The sequence below is a fragment of the Tasmannia lanceolata genome, unplaced genomic scaffold (genome assembly GCF_043159265.1).
Source record: "Tasmannia lanceolata isolate RefF3 unplaced genomic scaffold, GAP_Taslan_0.1 ptg000037l, whole genome shotgun sequence".
Lineage (NCBI taxonomy): Eukaryota > Viridiplantae > Streptophyta > Magnoliopsida > Canellales > Winteraceae > Tasmannia > Tasmannia lanceolata.
Genome location: NW_027518714.1, coordinates 17,354,807 through 17,370,605, shown reverse-complemented (window position 1 = coordinate 17,370,605; position 15,799 = coordinate 17,354,807). Strand labels below are relative to the sequence as shown.

At 40.1% G+C, this 15,799-nt stretch overlaps 1 protein-coding gene and 1 pseudogene across 1 annotated transcript; both read left to right on the top strand.

Annotated features, from left to right (window-relative positions):
* Positions 1-7,092: 7,092 nt before the first annotated feature.
* LOC143861715 (cytochrome P450 71AU50-like) lies at positions 7,093-10,139 on the top strand. The gene is made up of 2 exons (XM_077372605.1): positions 7,093-8,209; positions 9,350-10,139. The coding sequence occupies exons 1-2, from the start codon at positions 7,319-7,321 to the stop codon at positions 9,971-9,973; spliced, it is 1,515 nt and encodes a 504-aa protein (XP_077228720.1). The 5' UTR covers positions 7,093-7,318; the 3' UTR covers positions 9,974-10,139.
* Positions 10,140-12,554: 2,415 nt separating this feature from the next.
* LOC143861058 (F-box/kelch-repeat protein SKIP20 pseudogene) lies at positions 12,555-14,117 on the top strand (annotated as a pseudogene).
* Positions 14,118-15,799: the final 1,682 nt, after the last annotated feature.

Sequence of the window (15,799 nt, the reverse complement as noted above, 5' to 3'; positions counted from 1 at the left end):
ATGCAACAATTCAAGTATGTGGTGAAATAATATGAAAAAAAAAAAAAAACATGAAAACAAGAGACACAAGCGATTTACGTGGTCCAGCACTTGGCCAACTCCACGGGCAACCCGACAAGTAAAATTCACTACCAATAATGGGAAATTACAAACAACGGTGAAAACCGTTACCTCTCCAACAATGGTGAAAACTCCACCAACATTCTCTTCTTACAATGCAAGTTAAAACTCAATACTCTCTTCACAATGTCTTCACAACCCGAGAAACACCACAAAGACACCCAATAACCTTGGATTCAACCTCTTGCAAGAGAAACAGAAGAAACACCGTTGGAGAGAAGAACCCTCTTTCTTATAGAGAAAAGCTCTAATCCCTTCTTTAGAATTAATCCAATAGCTAAAGATAAAACCCTCTTTAGTGGGCTTATAAATCACATTTCAAGAATGCCCCTTAAAGAAGTAAGTCCCAGGTATTTTATATCACTAATCCAACAATCTCCGCCTTGATAGAAAATCACCACTTGTCATTGCCAAAATCACCAAACTCACTTTGGGATAATATTGAGAGAAGCCAGGCTCCACTCCAAATTCTCTCCTAAGATAGTTTTGTGAATATTTCCTCTAGGTTATCCTTTGTTCCTACTTTTAACACAAGTACCTTGCCTTTTTCAATAATTTAATGGACATAGTGATATCAAACCGCAATATGCTTTGTTCTCTTATGGAATACTGGATTCATGGCCAAGCAAATGGCACCCGTATTGTCACACAATAGCTCCATGGGTTGAGTGATCATACTGATTTCATCCAATAAACCTTGAAGCCACACCGCTTCTTTGTAAGGTTCCATCAAATCCATGTACTCGACTTCGGTAGTAGACAATGCAACCGTTGGTTACAACTTTGACATCCAACTAATAGGACTATTCCCAAACCGGAATATATAACCAGTAGTAGATCTACCTTGGTCCAAATTATTGGCATAACTTGCATCAACAAAACTATGCAACGACCTCAAATCATTTCCATATATAATGGCATAATCACTAGTGCCTCTTAGATAGCGAAGCACCCATTTGGCAACCTCCCAATGCGCTTTACCGGAATTCTCCATAAACAGGCTTAATACTCCAATAGCATAAGCAATGTCCGCCCAATGCATGCTCCCAACAAGGCTAGCATATGGGATTCGATCCATTTTCTTCATTTCCTCTCCCTATCTTGGACATGAATCAAAACAAAACTTGAAGTGAGCCGCTGGTGGTGTCTTTGCTGGCTTAGCCTTACTCATCCCAAACCTTTCAAGTACCCTTTCCACAAACATCTTTTGTGAAAGCAATAAAGTTCCATTCTTATCCCTTTTAATCTCCATTACAAGGATTTGAGTTGCCGGTCCGAGATCTTTCATCTCAAATGAATTGCTCAATTGTGCCTTGAGCTCCTTCATCTTAGCTTTATCCTTACCCACCAAAAACATGTCATCCATATACAAGACTAACATAAAAAAAGTGCCATCTTTATAAAAACTTCAAGTAGAGACAATGATCATAGTTGCTTTTCCGGTACCCAAGAGTCATCATCAAAGTGTCAAACTTTTTATATCATTGCCTTGATGCTTGCTTAAGCCGATATAAGGACTTCTTAAATTTACATACAAGCCACTCTTTGCCTTGTTCAATAAACCCTTGAGGTTGCTTCGTGTACACTTCTTCCTCAAGATCCCCATGCAAAAATGCCATCTTGACATTCATTTGCTCAAGTTCGAAATCATGCATGACAACAAGTACAAGTACAAACCGAATGGTTACCAACTTGACAACCAGTGCAAAAACCTCTAGAAAGTGAAAACCTTCTTTTTGTGCAAATCCCTTAGAAACTAACCTTGCTCGATACCTTTTAATTTTTCCATCAATCTCTTTCTTGATTTTGTAAAGCCATTTGCGTCCAACCGCTTTTCAGTCCTTCGGTAACTCCACCAAATCCCATGTTTAGGGGTGCAACTTGGGTTGGGTTGAACTCGATTTTTGGGCGGGTTGGGTTGACAAAATTCTGGTTGGGTTCGGGTCCGGGTTAGGATTTGGCAACCCGACCAAAATTCGGGTTGGGTTGGGTTGGGTTGGGCATCAGGCAACCTAACCACCCGTAACCCGGCAAAGATTAACACGTTTTTGGCTTTTTTTAGTTTTTGACGTTTTGTTTTTTCTACTTTCTATCCTTGAAAATATAATAATATATACTTTATATACTTATCAAAAACAAAAAGTAAAGGCAAACCCTAACCTAGAAATCCTTATTCTCTATTTCTCTTTGAGAGAAGCCACAGCAGTAGCAGCCTTCAAAGGCTCCAATCCTTCGGACCATCTCCCATTCTTCTTAGGTTCTTCTGTTCTTCCGCCACAATAGAAACCCTAACCTACAAGAGTACAACGTTCTCTCTCGCTCTCTCTGATTTTTTTCATTAAAGAGGCATTTGATGAGGTATGCCTCGTTCCTCTCTCTTTCTCTATCATTCTTTTATTAGGGTTTGTAACCGGTTTTAGTGTTTTATAGATTTTATATGAAAGTTAGGGTTTTTGTCTTTTATTAGGGTTTGTAACTGGTTTTACAGATTTTATATGAAAGTTAGGGTTTTTGTTCCTATTCTATTGATTTGGTTGAATCTATCTCCACTCAGCCAAATCTTTTTTTTTTTTTGTGTGTGTGTGTTTATGCTCATGTTCTTGCTGAACAGGTGTTCCAACTAGTTGCAGACCCCAACTAGTTTGGGACAAAGGCTTTGTTGAGTTGTTGAGTTGAGAGGTGCTGCTCTTGATTTGCCAGGTTCTCTTATTTTTTGGTGTTTTATAGTTACATAGGTTTTCATTCCACTAATTTGAAAGGCTAAGCAGCTACATATGAGATGGAGATAGAGAGGGTGCATATCCTTGTGATTGTGATTGTCATGTTTTCCTTGCTTCATCTGCAGTTATTTAATCTGTGCATGTGTTCTATTAGTGTTTTTTTCCTTTAGTTTTGAACTTAAATGCCATTTCCCTTACTAAATATCTCATCTGAAATGTCTAAACCCGACCCAACCCATCCCAACTTGGGAATTCGGGTTGGGTTGGGTTCGGGTTAGGGAAAAACCGATTTGGGTTGGGTTGGGTTAGCCATGCCGGGTTGAGAGTCGGATTGGGTTGGGTTAGGTTTGGAGGTTGAGCTCCTCGGGTTGGGTCGGGTTGGCTTCAACCCGACCCAACCCGACCTGAGTTGTACCCCTACCCATGTTTGGTTCTTGTGAAGTGCTTGCATTTCTTCACCCATGGCATGCTTCCAACTTGATGACTCAACACCTTGAATGGCCTCTTCAAATGAGTTAGGTTCCCCGTCTTCGATTATTAAAGCTTCAATCGTGCTGCGATCTACTCAATCTCTAAGACATGCCGTCGAGCTAATTTGTCTTCTTGGGCACTCCACCAATGATGGTGGTGCTTCTTCAATATTCTCATCATTTCTAACTTTCCCATCATTCACACTAGTCATTCAATGGGAATGTCATTTTACGAAATAGAATGTCTTGGTTTAATTTCGAAATGCTCCACCTTATTTAAAATCCTTTCCTCATCCTTTTTCAAAGTCTTGGCAAGCACACGCAATTTATCAAAGTGAACATCCTTGTTAAGAATAATCTTACGGGAAACTAGGTCCCAAAACAGTACCCTTGAACACCTTTGCCATAACCAACAAATATACATTTTTTTTTACTTTGGATCTATTTTACTCCTTTGAAAACTAGGAAATAGAGCATATGCATCACATTCAAATATCTTTAAATCAAAATAATCACAAGGAGTTTCGAACCATAACTATTAGGGTGTTTCCTCACCCAATGCCATTGAAGGAGATTGATTTATGATATAGCAAACCGTATTTATTGCTTCCGCCCATAGCTCTTTGCCTAAGTCCGAATTGCTCAACATATACAGAGCACGCTCTACCAATGTCCGGTGCATGTGTTCCACTACACCATTTTGTTGAGGTGTATAAGCAACGGTGTTATGCATAACAATCCCTTCATCTTTGCAAAACTCGATGAATTCATTATTCTTGTGTTCCATGCCATTATCCGTCCGTATCACTTTAATATACCATCCGGTTTGTTTTTCAACCTTGGCCTTGAAGTGCTTGAATGCCATGAATACCTCCAAGACAAAATTTCTCTTGCAAAGAAGAAAACTCTATGGGGAAGAAGAATAACGGAAGAATAATACACCTTGATAAACAAGAGGAGGAAAAACCCTTGTTTTAGTTCACCACAAGAAAGCCTTCCAAGAGTCCAAGAGAAAACTCCTTTTTATGCCCTAAATCTTCTCTTCAACCTTGAGTATAAAAAGAACCTTGCTTTTTTTACCACAAAAGCCTCCCTAGAGCTCCCAAGAGAAAACCCCTCTTGTCCTGCCTTAGCGTTCTTCTCAAGAAGATGAACCTTGCTTTTGCATCACCACAAAAGCCCTCCTAGGTCCCCGAAGAGAAAACCCCTCTTGCCTTGCCCTAGCCTGTTCTCCTCTCCTCTCTACATTTTCCCTTCTTGTTCAAACCCTCTATTTCATATACAAATTAAACCATATATATAGAGACAGAAAACACCTCCAACTTAAAAGGGCCAAGTGGACCCACTCCAAGATAGAACCGGTGATTTTGTATCACCAACTCAACATCCTAGTCTCTAATGAAGAACCAAAATGGGGAAAGCAAAACCCTAAGCACCACCAGCTATGATTTCGTCCAATCGAAAAATTGTTTAAAGGAGCTCCGCCCCTATTTTAATTTAGAAGGAACAATGGTTTAAGAATTACATAATACCGGAAAGAAATGCATCATCACGAAAAAGGAATAGGTGAAGCTTTCATAGTAACAGTAAGTGGAAAAAATTGCCTGAGAAAAACCTATTATTTATTTTTGTACCAAATTACCAAAAATTAAATTCAATCAATGCTCGGTTTATGCTCTTCTACATACTTATATGTTAAGAAGCGAAGGTTTAATAGGAGTCTTCTCCTTGGACACGTATTCCCTGTTTGGATATAAGGATTTAATAATCCCGGATTGTAAAAATCTTAGATTTTACCAGCTAAAGCCTGAATTTTATAGGCCAAAACCTAGATTTTTAAGTTAAAGGAAAATGATATGGTAACCGAGAGTAAGACAGATGGGAGAGACCAACAATGACAATGTACCATGAGTGCAAAAAATCATTTTTTGGTGATTTTCCAAAATCAAAGGACCGGTGAATTAGGGGTGCAACCTGGGTCGGATCTGGTCGAGCTCTCTCTAAAAATGAAATTAGAATCAACTCAACCCCGACCCCTTTATATGGTAAAATTTCAACCCAAATTCCTGAAGATCGACCCGAGAAAAACAAAAATCATGAAAATGTTTGGGAACTGTTGAACAAATTTAGACAAAAAAACATGCTTTTTTGTATTTCCTATGTATACATCTAACATATATATATATATTTATATATATATATATATATGAGAAAACGGTTCCTACACATATGTGTAGAGAGTTCTCTACACACTAGCTTAAAATACAGTGGGGGCCCACATTGTTTGGGTGATCCAAGCCATCCATTTTAAAGGCCCTCACATAGATAGGGTGTCTACAAAAAATCAGATCCATAGGATCATCCCAACCCTACGATTTGTGGAGGTAAAATGGATGTCTTTAAACCTTCACAAATTAGTCCATTTTTTGCCCCCACAGTTCGAATGGTTAGGATGATCCTATGGATCTGATTTTTTGTGGACACCCTATCTATGTGAGGGCCTTAAAAATGAATGGTTTGGATCACCCAAATAATGTGGCCCCCACTGTATTTTAAGCTAGTGTGTAGATAACTTATCTACACATATGTGTAGGAACCGTCCGTTCTCTCTCTCTCTCTCTCTCTCTCTCTCTCTCTCTATATATATATATATATATATATATATATATATGGCCACACATATACATACATATATACTTATTTTTTTCTAGTTATGTTTCAACCAAAGGCATGAAATGGTGATTAACGGCATGTATTTGCCAGATTAGGATGCCACCACCGTCTTCTTTTAAATTTTTTAGGAGTTATACAAATAATAAATGAGACATTGACGCATAACTCCCGATTTTTTCAAAGTGGTTTCAGAGTAGGGGGGTTAGGATCAACCTAAGGAAATGATTTTTGGGGCACAACTTATTTAGGCTGTGGCTCATCTAATGGACGGTTTGGAATATCCGATGGTGCGGTTCATACTGTACATTTTAATAAATTGAGGAGTGCGATCATCAAAATACGGTAGTCATGATATCATTTCCCTATCTTAAATGGAACCCCTTATTTCTATCTCTATATTTCTCTCTAAGGATGGGGGTTGATTTAAGATATATCGGGGTCGATTTATCACTCCCCTTGTTCAAAGAATCAGAAAAGTTTATAATTTCAAGAGATTCAGCTGTCCATTTGGCATGAAAGGGTGAGATTGCTAACAGGAAAAAAAAACATGTATGATAGTATGATATCATCCAAGGAAACTTATTTTCTAGAAAAGTTGACTCATGAACTCTATCTTTTCTTTTCACCCTAGCTTCCGGGGATAAAAAAACTAAAAGAGTACAATCTGAATGCATTGCATCCGCATGGTCGGATTGAACAAAGTATCCATTCAATAATCAATATTATTTTTAGGGGTTTTTACAAAAGGTGCCCCCCCCCCCCCACTACAAGGGGTGGCCCAAGAAAGCAAAAGGAGCGAATATCATTCCTTTATTTTAATATCTGTAATAACCATTCAACCCAGCCAGATTTCTCACGCCTCTTTCGCTCTCTCTAAAAAGTCAAGAGAGGTGTCCTAAGCTCACCGGCATATGAGATAATTTGGACTTTCAGTCATTCATTTAATGATAGTGATAAGATTATTATAGCCACTCGTAGTTTTGTGGATGAAATCAACACCACCATGTACGGATTATCACCTATTACAAAACCAAAACCCACTGTAATTCCAATAAGAAATTATATGATGAAGGGTCATCATCCCATCCTTGATATTTGATCCTGCTGTTGGATCAAATATCAAGGGTGGTACCTTTATCGTACCACCTTTACTTGTTCATAAGGCCCTTCATTAAATTATTTCTCGTAATTCCAATATTCTTCTTGCATTAACTCGTTGCACCAAACCCACATCAGAATTTTCTTGTCATCACCTCCCCACCTTAAAAGTGTGTTGTTACGTAGCTTCAGCTTTCAAGTGAGCAAGGAAAAAGGGGTGTTTGATTTTCCACGGCCATGCCTTCCATATCTTCTTGGGCTGCTTTTCTCTTTCTTGTACTAGCAGGGTTCTGGTCCCTTGCCTATATCCTATGTGCAATTCGAGGAAAAGGCAAGAATAGATTACCTCCTGGCCCTCAAGGGCTTCCAATTTTGGGCAGCCTTCACATGTTGGGTAAGCTCCCTCATCACGACCTCCATCGGTTAGCCAAGAAATATGGCCCGATCATGTACATGCGCCTAGGCCTAGTTCCAACAGTGGTAGTCTCATCTCCACAGGCGGCCCAAGAGTTTCTCAAGACGCATGACCATGTGTTCGCCAGTAGGCCGTTCACCGAGGCCGCTAAACACATGTCTTATGACTGTGCTGGAATGTCTTTCTCAAAGTACGGCCCTTATTGGCGTAACGTTCGCAAATTGTGCACCTTACAATTGCTTAGCAACCTTAAGATTGATTCCTTCAAGTCCATGAGGAAAGAAGAGTTGGGTCTTCTTGTCCAATCGATTAAGGACACCGCCAAGATGGGTGCTAGTGTTGATCTAAGTGCGAAGGTGGCATCTCTCTCAGCAGACATGACATGTAGGATGGTATTTGGGAAGAAGTACATGGATGAGGATTTGGATGAAAGGGGATTCAAAGGTGTGATACAAGAGGGAATGAGATTGGCAGCTACTTTTAATCTAGCAGACTATATCCCTTACATTGGAGTAGTAGACATTCAAGGGCTACGTCGCAAAATGAAGGCTATAAACAAGGTAGTTGACAAATTTTTCGAGAAGATCATTGATGAACACATGGATGCTAGGCAAGGCAAGCAGCAGGACTTCGTTGATGTCATGTTATCCCTCATGAATTCCAAGGATTCTGAGTTCCAACTTTATCGAACAGACGTTAAGGCAATCATGTCGGTAAGGAAATATAGAAATCACACAAGTACTTAATAGCTTCTTGTGAAACAACCAATTACTCCAAAAGTATAATCTTTTAGAGTTTGTGTTATGTAATCATTTATACTTCAACACTCCCCGTTACGTGTGGACCCTCTTTTTTTGGGTTCATCATACACGTGGATGTTTAATATCAAGGAGTCAATTGGGTTTTGAACCCAGAACCTACCGTGAGGCAATAGCTCTAATACCATATGAAGGAACTAATTAACTATAAGATCGCACATTGGAAAGTGAGAGAAAGTTCAGACTGTATATATGAACTCTCCCTCTCCCTATGTAGACGAGTTTTTAGCATCGCCAAGGGGCGGGCCCTGCGGAGTGCTGCTGGAAAACAAAACCGGGAAGGGTAGAAGACTCAAAACAGGACACTATTTACATAATGGAGTCAGGGCGTGACAGAATGGTATCAAAGTTGTACCTCCGGCAGTACCAGCGAGGACGTTGGGCCCTAAGCGGGAGTGGATTGTAAGATAACACATCAAAAAGGGAGAGAAAGTTCTTGGGCTATATTTGTGAACTCTCCTTCTCCCTATGTAAACGCGTTGTCAGCATCTCCAACGGTCAGACCCAGCGGAGTACTGATGGAAAACAAAACTGAGAAGGGTAGAAGACCTAAAATTAGTCAATATTTGCACAGTGTAGTCACGGCGTGACAGAATGGTATCAGAGTCGTACCTCTCGTAGTACGATGTCCCAGCAAGGACACTGGGTCTAAGGGGGGTGGATTGTAAGATCCCACATCGGAAAGGGAGAGAAAGTTCTTGGGCTATATATTTGAACTCTCATTCTCCCCGTGTAGAAGCATTTTCAGCATCCCCAAGGGGCAGGCCCCATGGAGTGGGTCGGGCACGGTTAGTGCTGCTGGAAAGCAAAACCGGGGAGGGTAGAAGATTTAGAACCAAACAATATTTACACAATAGGATCGGGCTCAAATACTCCAAAAGACCAAAAGCTTAAGCTTTTAGAGTTGGTGTTAATTAATAATTTATACTTCAACACATCTGATTCTAGTCTTTATAACATGTTTAAAAAACCCATGAGCTCCATTGATTAAGTACGTATATGCTTAGTAACCATAAGAAGTACAATTTTTCATAGGAAATGCTTGCGGGATCAATGGATACATCGGCAACTGCAATCGAATGGGCAATCTCTGAGCTCCTCAGGCATCCACGAGTAATGAAGAAGGTCCAAGAAGAATTAGAGGCTATGATTGGCATGGAGCACAAAGTGGAGGAATCAGACCTACAAAAGTTGGAGTACTTGGACATGGTGGTGAAGGAAAGTTTGAGACTCCATCCAGTGGCCCCATTGCTCGTCCCTCATGAGGCCATGGAGGACTGTATAGTTAATGGCTTCTATATACCTAAAAAATCTCGTGTCATTATAAATTCGTGGGCAATCGGACGAGACCCTGATGCATGGCCTAATGCTGAAGAATTCTTCCCTGAGAGGTTCATGGGTAGTAGTATAGACCTCAAGGGCCGAGATTTTCAGCTGATTCCCTTTGGTTCTGGACGTAGAGGTTGTCCTGGAATACAATTGGGGCTTACAGTGGTTCGGCTGGTATTAGCACAATTGGTTCACTGCTTTAATTGGGAGCTTCAGAATGACATATCTTCAACTGACTTGGACATGACTGAGGAGTTCGGCCTCGCAGTCCCTAGAGCTACCCATCTAGTAGTTGTTCCAACTTATCGCCTTCGCGATGATATTTCATAAGAAGAGTTGGTCCATTTTTTCTGATTTGTATTGGTGGTGTGTTTGATGATGATGTAGATTAAGAATTGGGACTGCATTAGCTTTTGGTTTGGGAAAATTTGTGTTTGTATATTATACATGTAGAATTAAAATACCAAGAGGACCCTAATAGAGTGTTTTCATACTACTTGGACCTACTCTGTCACAAAGGATGTGCTTTTTGAATTTTTCTTAGTTCTTTTTATTTAGGGATTTGCTAGCGTCCATCGCAGAAGGCATTTCACGGATGGTCTGTTGCATGTGAGAGCAGCCACCTCATTAATGAAGACAAAATCCTCTGAAAAGTGAGCCTTGGTGGTTGCTCTCACATGCTGTTACCATCAGATGCCTTCTGCGATGGACGCAAATCCCTTTTATTAAAGAATAGTGATAATTTAATTTAAAATTACATATAAGTTCCATTTTGTCTTTTAGTGGTGCAGGACTCAGCTCTTCAGGAATTCTGGGATTCAAAATTCAGGAATTTTATAGTTTTCAGAACCTACTTTGCTAAGAGAATAGAGACAAGGGAAAGGTAAGAGAGAGAAAAAGGGTGACAAAAAGCAATCCTTCCAGGCATTTAACCGACCTTATTAATCAAACGAAGGAGACAAGGAAGTAGAGTGTCAAATGCCTTAGACTTGCAAGTACGATAATTTAAAGCCAAATTACTTAATGAAAAATAATAAAAACGGGGAAAAAATTCAAACATTTTTGTTTTCTTATAAAATTGGATGGTAAATGTGTTATATGGCTTCAAGGAATTTTTGGGATTTTTGGAATTTTTTTTAAAAATTTCTCTAACATTTTTAACTGTGTAAATAAAACTCAACTAGTGTTGACGCGCGCATGAGAGAGAGAGAGAGAGAGAGAGAGAGAGAGAGAGAGAGAGAGAGAGAGAGAGAGAGAGAGAGAGAGAGAGAGAGAGAGACCACGAATTGTGATTTGCAAAGGCAGTACGAGTTATATTTCCAGTGCATGCAGAAAAGTAGAAGAGTCATTTTTCTTGTATACAAACTTAGTGGCAGCCTGGTAGGTAAGAACTTTTTTTTTAACTGGGTAATCAGTAGTTGTCCCTAACCAATTCGGCATGTATTTTACTGAGACAATTAGTGCATATACTAATCTTGGCGTACTTGCAAGTCTAAGGCATTTGACACTCTCCTTCCCTGTCTCCTTCGTTTGATTAATAAGGTTGGTTAAATGCGTGGAAGGATTGCTTTTTGTCGCCCTTTTTCTCTCTCTTAGCTTTCCCTTGTCTCTATTCTCTTAGCAAAGTAGGTTCTGAAAACTATAAAAATTCGAATTTTCAAATGTTTGAGTTTGAACTTAGAGGGGCTTCAAACTTTGGGTTTGTTAACAAGAGAGTTTAGAGTTTAAAATGATTAGATGGGGGTCTTTGAGATTGGATCGGGATCCAGCGGCTGAGAAATCTGATTTTACGTTTGGATTACGTAGTGTAGACTCTAAGGTTCAGGGTACCGACCTTTTGTGGAGAGCTAGGCCTGACAGCCTAGTTTCAAGAGATTCAGCTGTCCATTTGGCATGAAAGGGTGAGATTGCTAACAGGAAAAAAAAAACATGTATGATAATATGATATCATCCAAGGAAAACTTATTTAAATTTTGCACAACACACCAAGGCGCGAACTGATTTTGGGTAACCTCCCTACCTCATTTCTTCTAGAAGAGTTGACTCATGAACTCTATCTTTTCTTTTCACCCTAGCTTCCGGGGATAAAAAAACCAAAAGAGTACAATCTGAATGCATTGCATCCACATGGTCGGATTGTATATTGTATCCATTCAATAATCATTATTATTTTAGGGGTTTTTACAAAAGGTGTCCCCCCCCTCCCCCCCTCCTTCCTTTTTAAAAGGGCAATGAATCATTAATAAGATAAAAAGAAAAAACAAGAGAAAACGACACCGGTGGTCCGTGATATAAAAACATGTATGACTTGTTTTGTTGGTACCCAAAACGAGTCATCCGGTAAGGTACTCTTGATGGAATTTCCCCTGATCAACGGAATCCGATCACGTCCATGAGGCACATTTATGTCTACAAACCGAAGCCTAATGACAATAGTCTTTTACAAGAGTGCCTATAGTAATAATATTGCTACGATATTTAATAACTACTTTAACATTAGACAATACTAAATAACCAATAGCTATCAAACATGAAACAAAAATCAAATTCCATCTAATTGATGGTGCTTCGACAATCTTCGTGGATCTTGAAGAAAAAATGAATCGATTTTTTACTGTTTAGTGTTCAGGCCTTTAGGGCAAATAAAAAGTTGAAAACCGAATGACGGGTAACCCGTAGGCACCAGCGCCCGACCTAGACCCACCACAGACGCACATTTTAGGAGTCTAAAATGAATCTACGAAGTGCATTTTGGTCACAGATTTATGGCATGATTTGATTTAAAAAGTTTCTTCAAATGTGATGACTCTATTTGAAAATTTTTAAATTAGAAGACTCTTTATCCAAATAAAGCAAAGTAGAAGGCTTCTTTTGCAAAAAAAACCCTTTTATTTTATTGCGTGTTCCATACTATGAATTTGCCAACATACACTACACGTGATATGAACCCCATTCCATTCGGAAAAACACCTACATAAACTCCTCTTCCACAGCGTGACTCAACACCAAAATAGACCAAATCCCTCCACACTTCCTTCGAAACTAAAACAAAACAAAACCAAACTCAAAACCACAAAATAGACCAAATCCCTCTATTTAAGTCCCTCCTTTTCCTTCATTTTGTATTTTAAGAAAGAACAGAGGAGAAATGAAAGTGCGGGAAGAGAAGCAACACCACCTCCAAAACCTCATTCCGGGATTACCCGACGAAATTGCCCTCGATTGCCTAGTCAGAATCCCATTCCGTTTCCATTCCAACCTCAAATCAGTCTGCCACAGATGGAATCATCTCTTCTCTCACCCTTCCTTCTACAACCAACGAAAAATATCCAACAAAGGTGAGGATTTCGTATTTCTTGTACAATCCATCAGCGTAAATCCAGAACCGTCCGATGAAGATTCCAAGACCGTCCGATTTATTAAGACCCCACCCGTGTACGGACTAATTATGTACAATGCCACTAATGACATGTGGCAGAGGATGCCAGGGACCCCACTCCTCCCCGCTGGAGTCCCCATGTTCTGCCACTGTGTCACCGTGGCCGGAAAACTTATCCTCGTTGGCGGGTGGGACCCAGCCACCTTAGACTCGGTTGCTGACGTGTACGTCTACGATTTCATCCGCAGTGGAGGGTGGCGACGTGGCGCACCGATGTCGATCGCCCGTTCCTTTTTTGCTTGCGTGGCGGTGGGGTCATGCGTCTACGTGGCAGGTGGGCATGACAACCAGAAAAATGCTCTCAACTCGGCCGAGTTTTATGACACTGAGTCAGACACGTGGCGGGCGATTCCACCCATGGTGGATGAGCGAGACGAGTGCCAGGGAATCTCGTGTGGGGACGGGTTGTTCTGGGTCGTGAGCGGGTACGGAACAGAGGGTCAAGGCCGATTTGACTCGGCAGCAGAGTGCTACGACCCGGGGCAAGGCGAGTGGGCCAAGGTCGACCAAGTATGGCCCTTCCCCAATTCCAGCCACAGAGGCTCTTGTTTCTTGGAGGAGAAATTGAAATCGAAAATCCCGAAAAAGGACTACAGCTTTTCAAAATTCCAAGAATGTCCTGCTAAAATGACTGATATGCCCTTCCCGGCCGTGTCCTTTGTTGATGCTAGCGTGGTGAGAGAGTATGATGGAAGGGACAAGAGTTGGAAGGTTGTGGGGTCCATGCCGGAGTGTATATGTTCATCTCCTTGTGTGGCACTCATCAACGGTGGATCTTCTTCGGATCGGATTTTTGTGATTGGTTCTGGATGCGATCTTGGCCACCGTGCTTATGTGCTGGAGACTGGCACCAGGAAGTGGGCCCATGTGGAGGTCCCACCTGAATTTTCCGGATTTGTTTACTCAGCTTCCTCACTCCATCTATGAGTACTAACTTTTCAACCAAAACCATTGTGCAAAGTTTCATAGTGTTATCTATTCTGTACTTTTTTGTTAGATTGATACGAAATAAATAAAAAATCTTGGAATTTTTCATGTGGAATTTCATTGGAATGAATGCTATTGATTTTGGAGATGATGTCTTCACCCCCTGCATTACCTGCACACCTCCCTTATAACATGATTTGACATGAAAAGTGGGCAACTTTATGTCAAATCAAGTTATAAGGCGGGTGTGCAAGTACTGCACGGGGGGTGAAAATATCATCACTCTTGATTTTTTAGACAGAAAAATGAGACCCAACAAGTGAATGGTTTCTTTAGGACTAAGAATACAAGAGGATGACTTCTTGTAAATTAATTAATTTTGATGGGTTTTATTTGAGTATACATCAAAGGATTAGTATACTTTGATAGGGTAGACTATTAGCATGGCTCAACCATATGAAAAGGCCTAGTTGATAAACAGTTTGGTTCATTGAACACGTGGCCCACGTTTGTACTTCTTCCTTGTCCATATTTTTCCAAGAAAAAACTATACATAACATATAACAGCTCCTTTAATTCACACTTTTCATATTGTCTCGATATAATTCAAATCCTCAAGTATTAACAGCCAATCAAAGAAGTTTTATGCCTTGTTTATTTTGGATTCGGAGAGAGCAAGGAATGAGTTGCGGGTTTGGATTTTTTACGCCCTGCTTGTTTTGGATTTTGAGAATCGATTGTGAGTCTGAAACTGATTATTGAACTCAAATTCATGTTTACTTTTGAATCCAATAATCAGTTTTAGACTCACAATCGGTCCTCAAAATCCAAAACAAACAGAGCCTCACTAATTAAATAGGCGGACATTTGCCCGTCCTGATCAATTTTTAGTCCCACAGAAGGAGATGTATTATCGGGACTGTTGATTTTATAAATAATCATGGCGGGGACTTACATGGTCCTCTTCCCACACCAAACCCACACCAAACGGATGTCGCACTAGTAAGACGGGCTATGAAAACTCAATGGTTCAGCTATTCTTTGTAGAGGCTTGATTGATCGAGGGCCTAGCATCATCCGATAAAGGTGGGGTCAATGGCAATGGGCAAGATTTGTGGTCCCCAGTCAGATCAATGGATCCAGTCACGTCCACATGGTACAAGACGAGCCCAAAAAGTCATACCAAAGTAGGGAACATGTGAGTTGAGAAACATGCCATCATGGAACCTTCCACCTATGCTATTTCTCGAAAGAGGCTAATGTCACACAGACCCACACCCTATTAAATATTAAATAAACAAATTAGTAAATAAAGATAAGTTAAGAAACATCTAAAGAAAACGTTATAAATATAAAGAAATAGAACACGAGCTCAACATTGGAAACATGTAATGTGCTCATTTCTTCCATTCTTATCAAAACAGGGCAAAGAAGTTTTATTTAGCGGCAAACTTCGATCACTAGAAATAATCTACTTCGCTTGGTCATTTTTAAATTGTTTATTAAGCTAATTAGTCTACTTAACTGTAGAAGTGCCACTTGTCTTTGAGTTCTCCATTATTTTGTTTTGATTGTTTTTTTTTTTGTTGGATTAGTTACAGGGGTGCAACTCGGGCCAATTTTTTGGAATTTGGGTTGAGCTTTTACCATATAATCGGGCTGGGTTCGGATTGATTCGAAATCATTTTGTACCAAGATGTACCCTTAATTAGTTATAAAACTCTATTATGACAAGTGAGTCTGTGTGTCTGCTATCAGATGCAATCATGCAACAGAGCATCCACGAAATG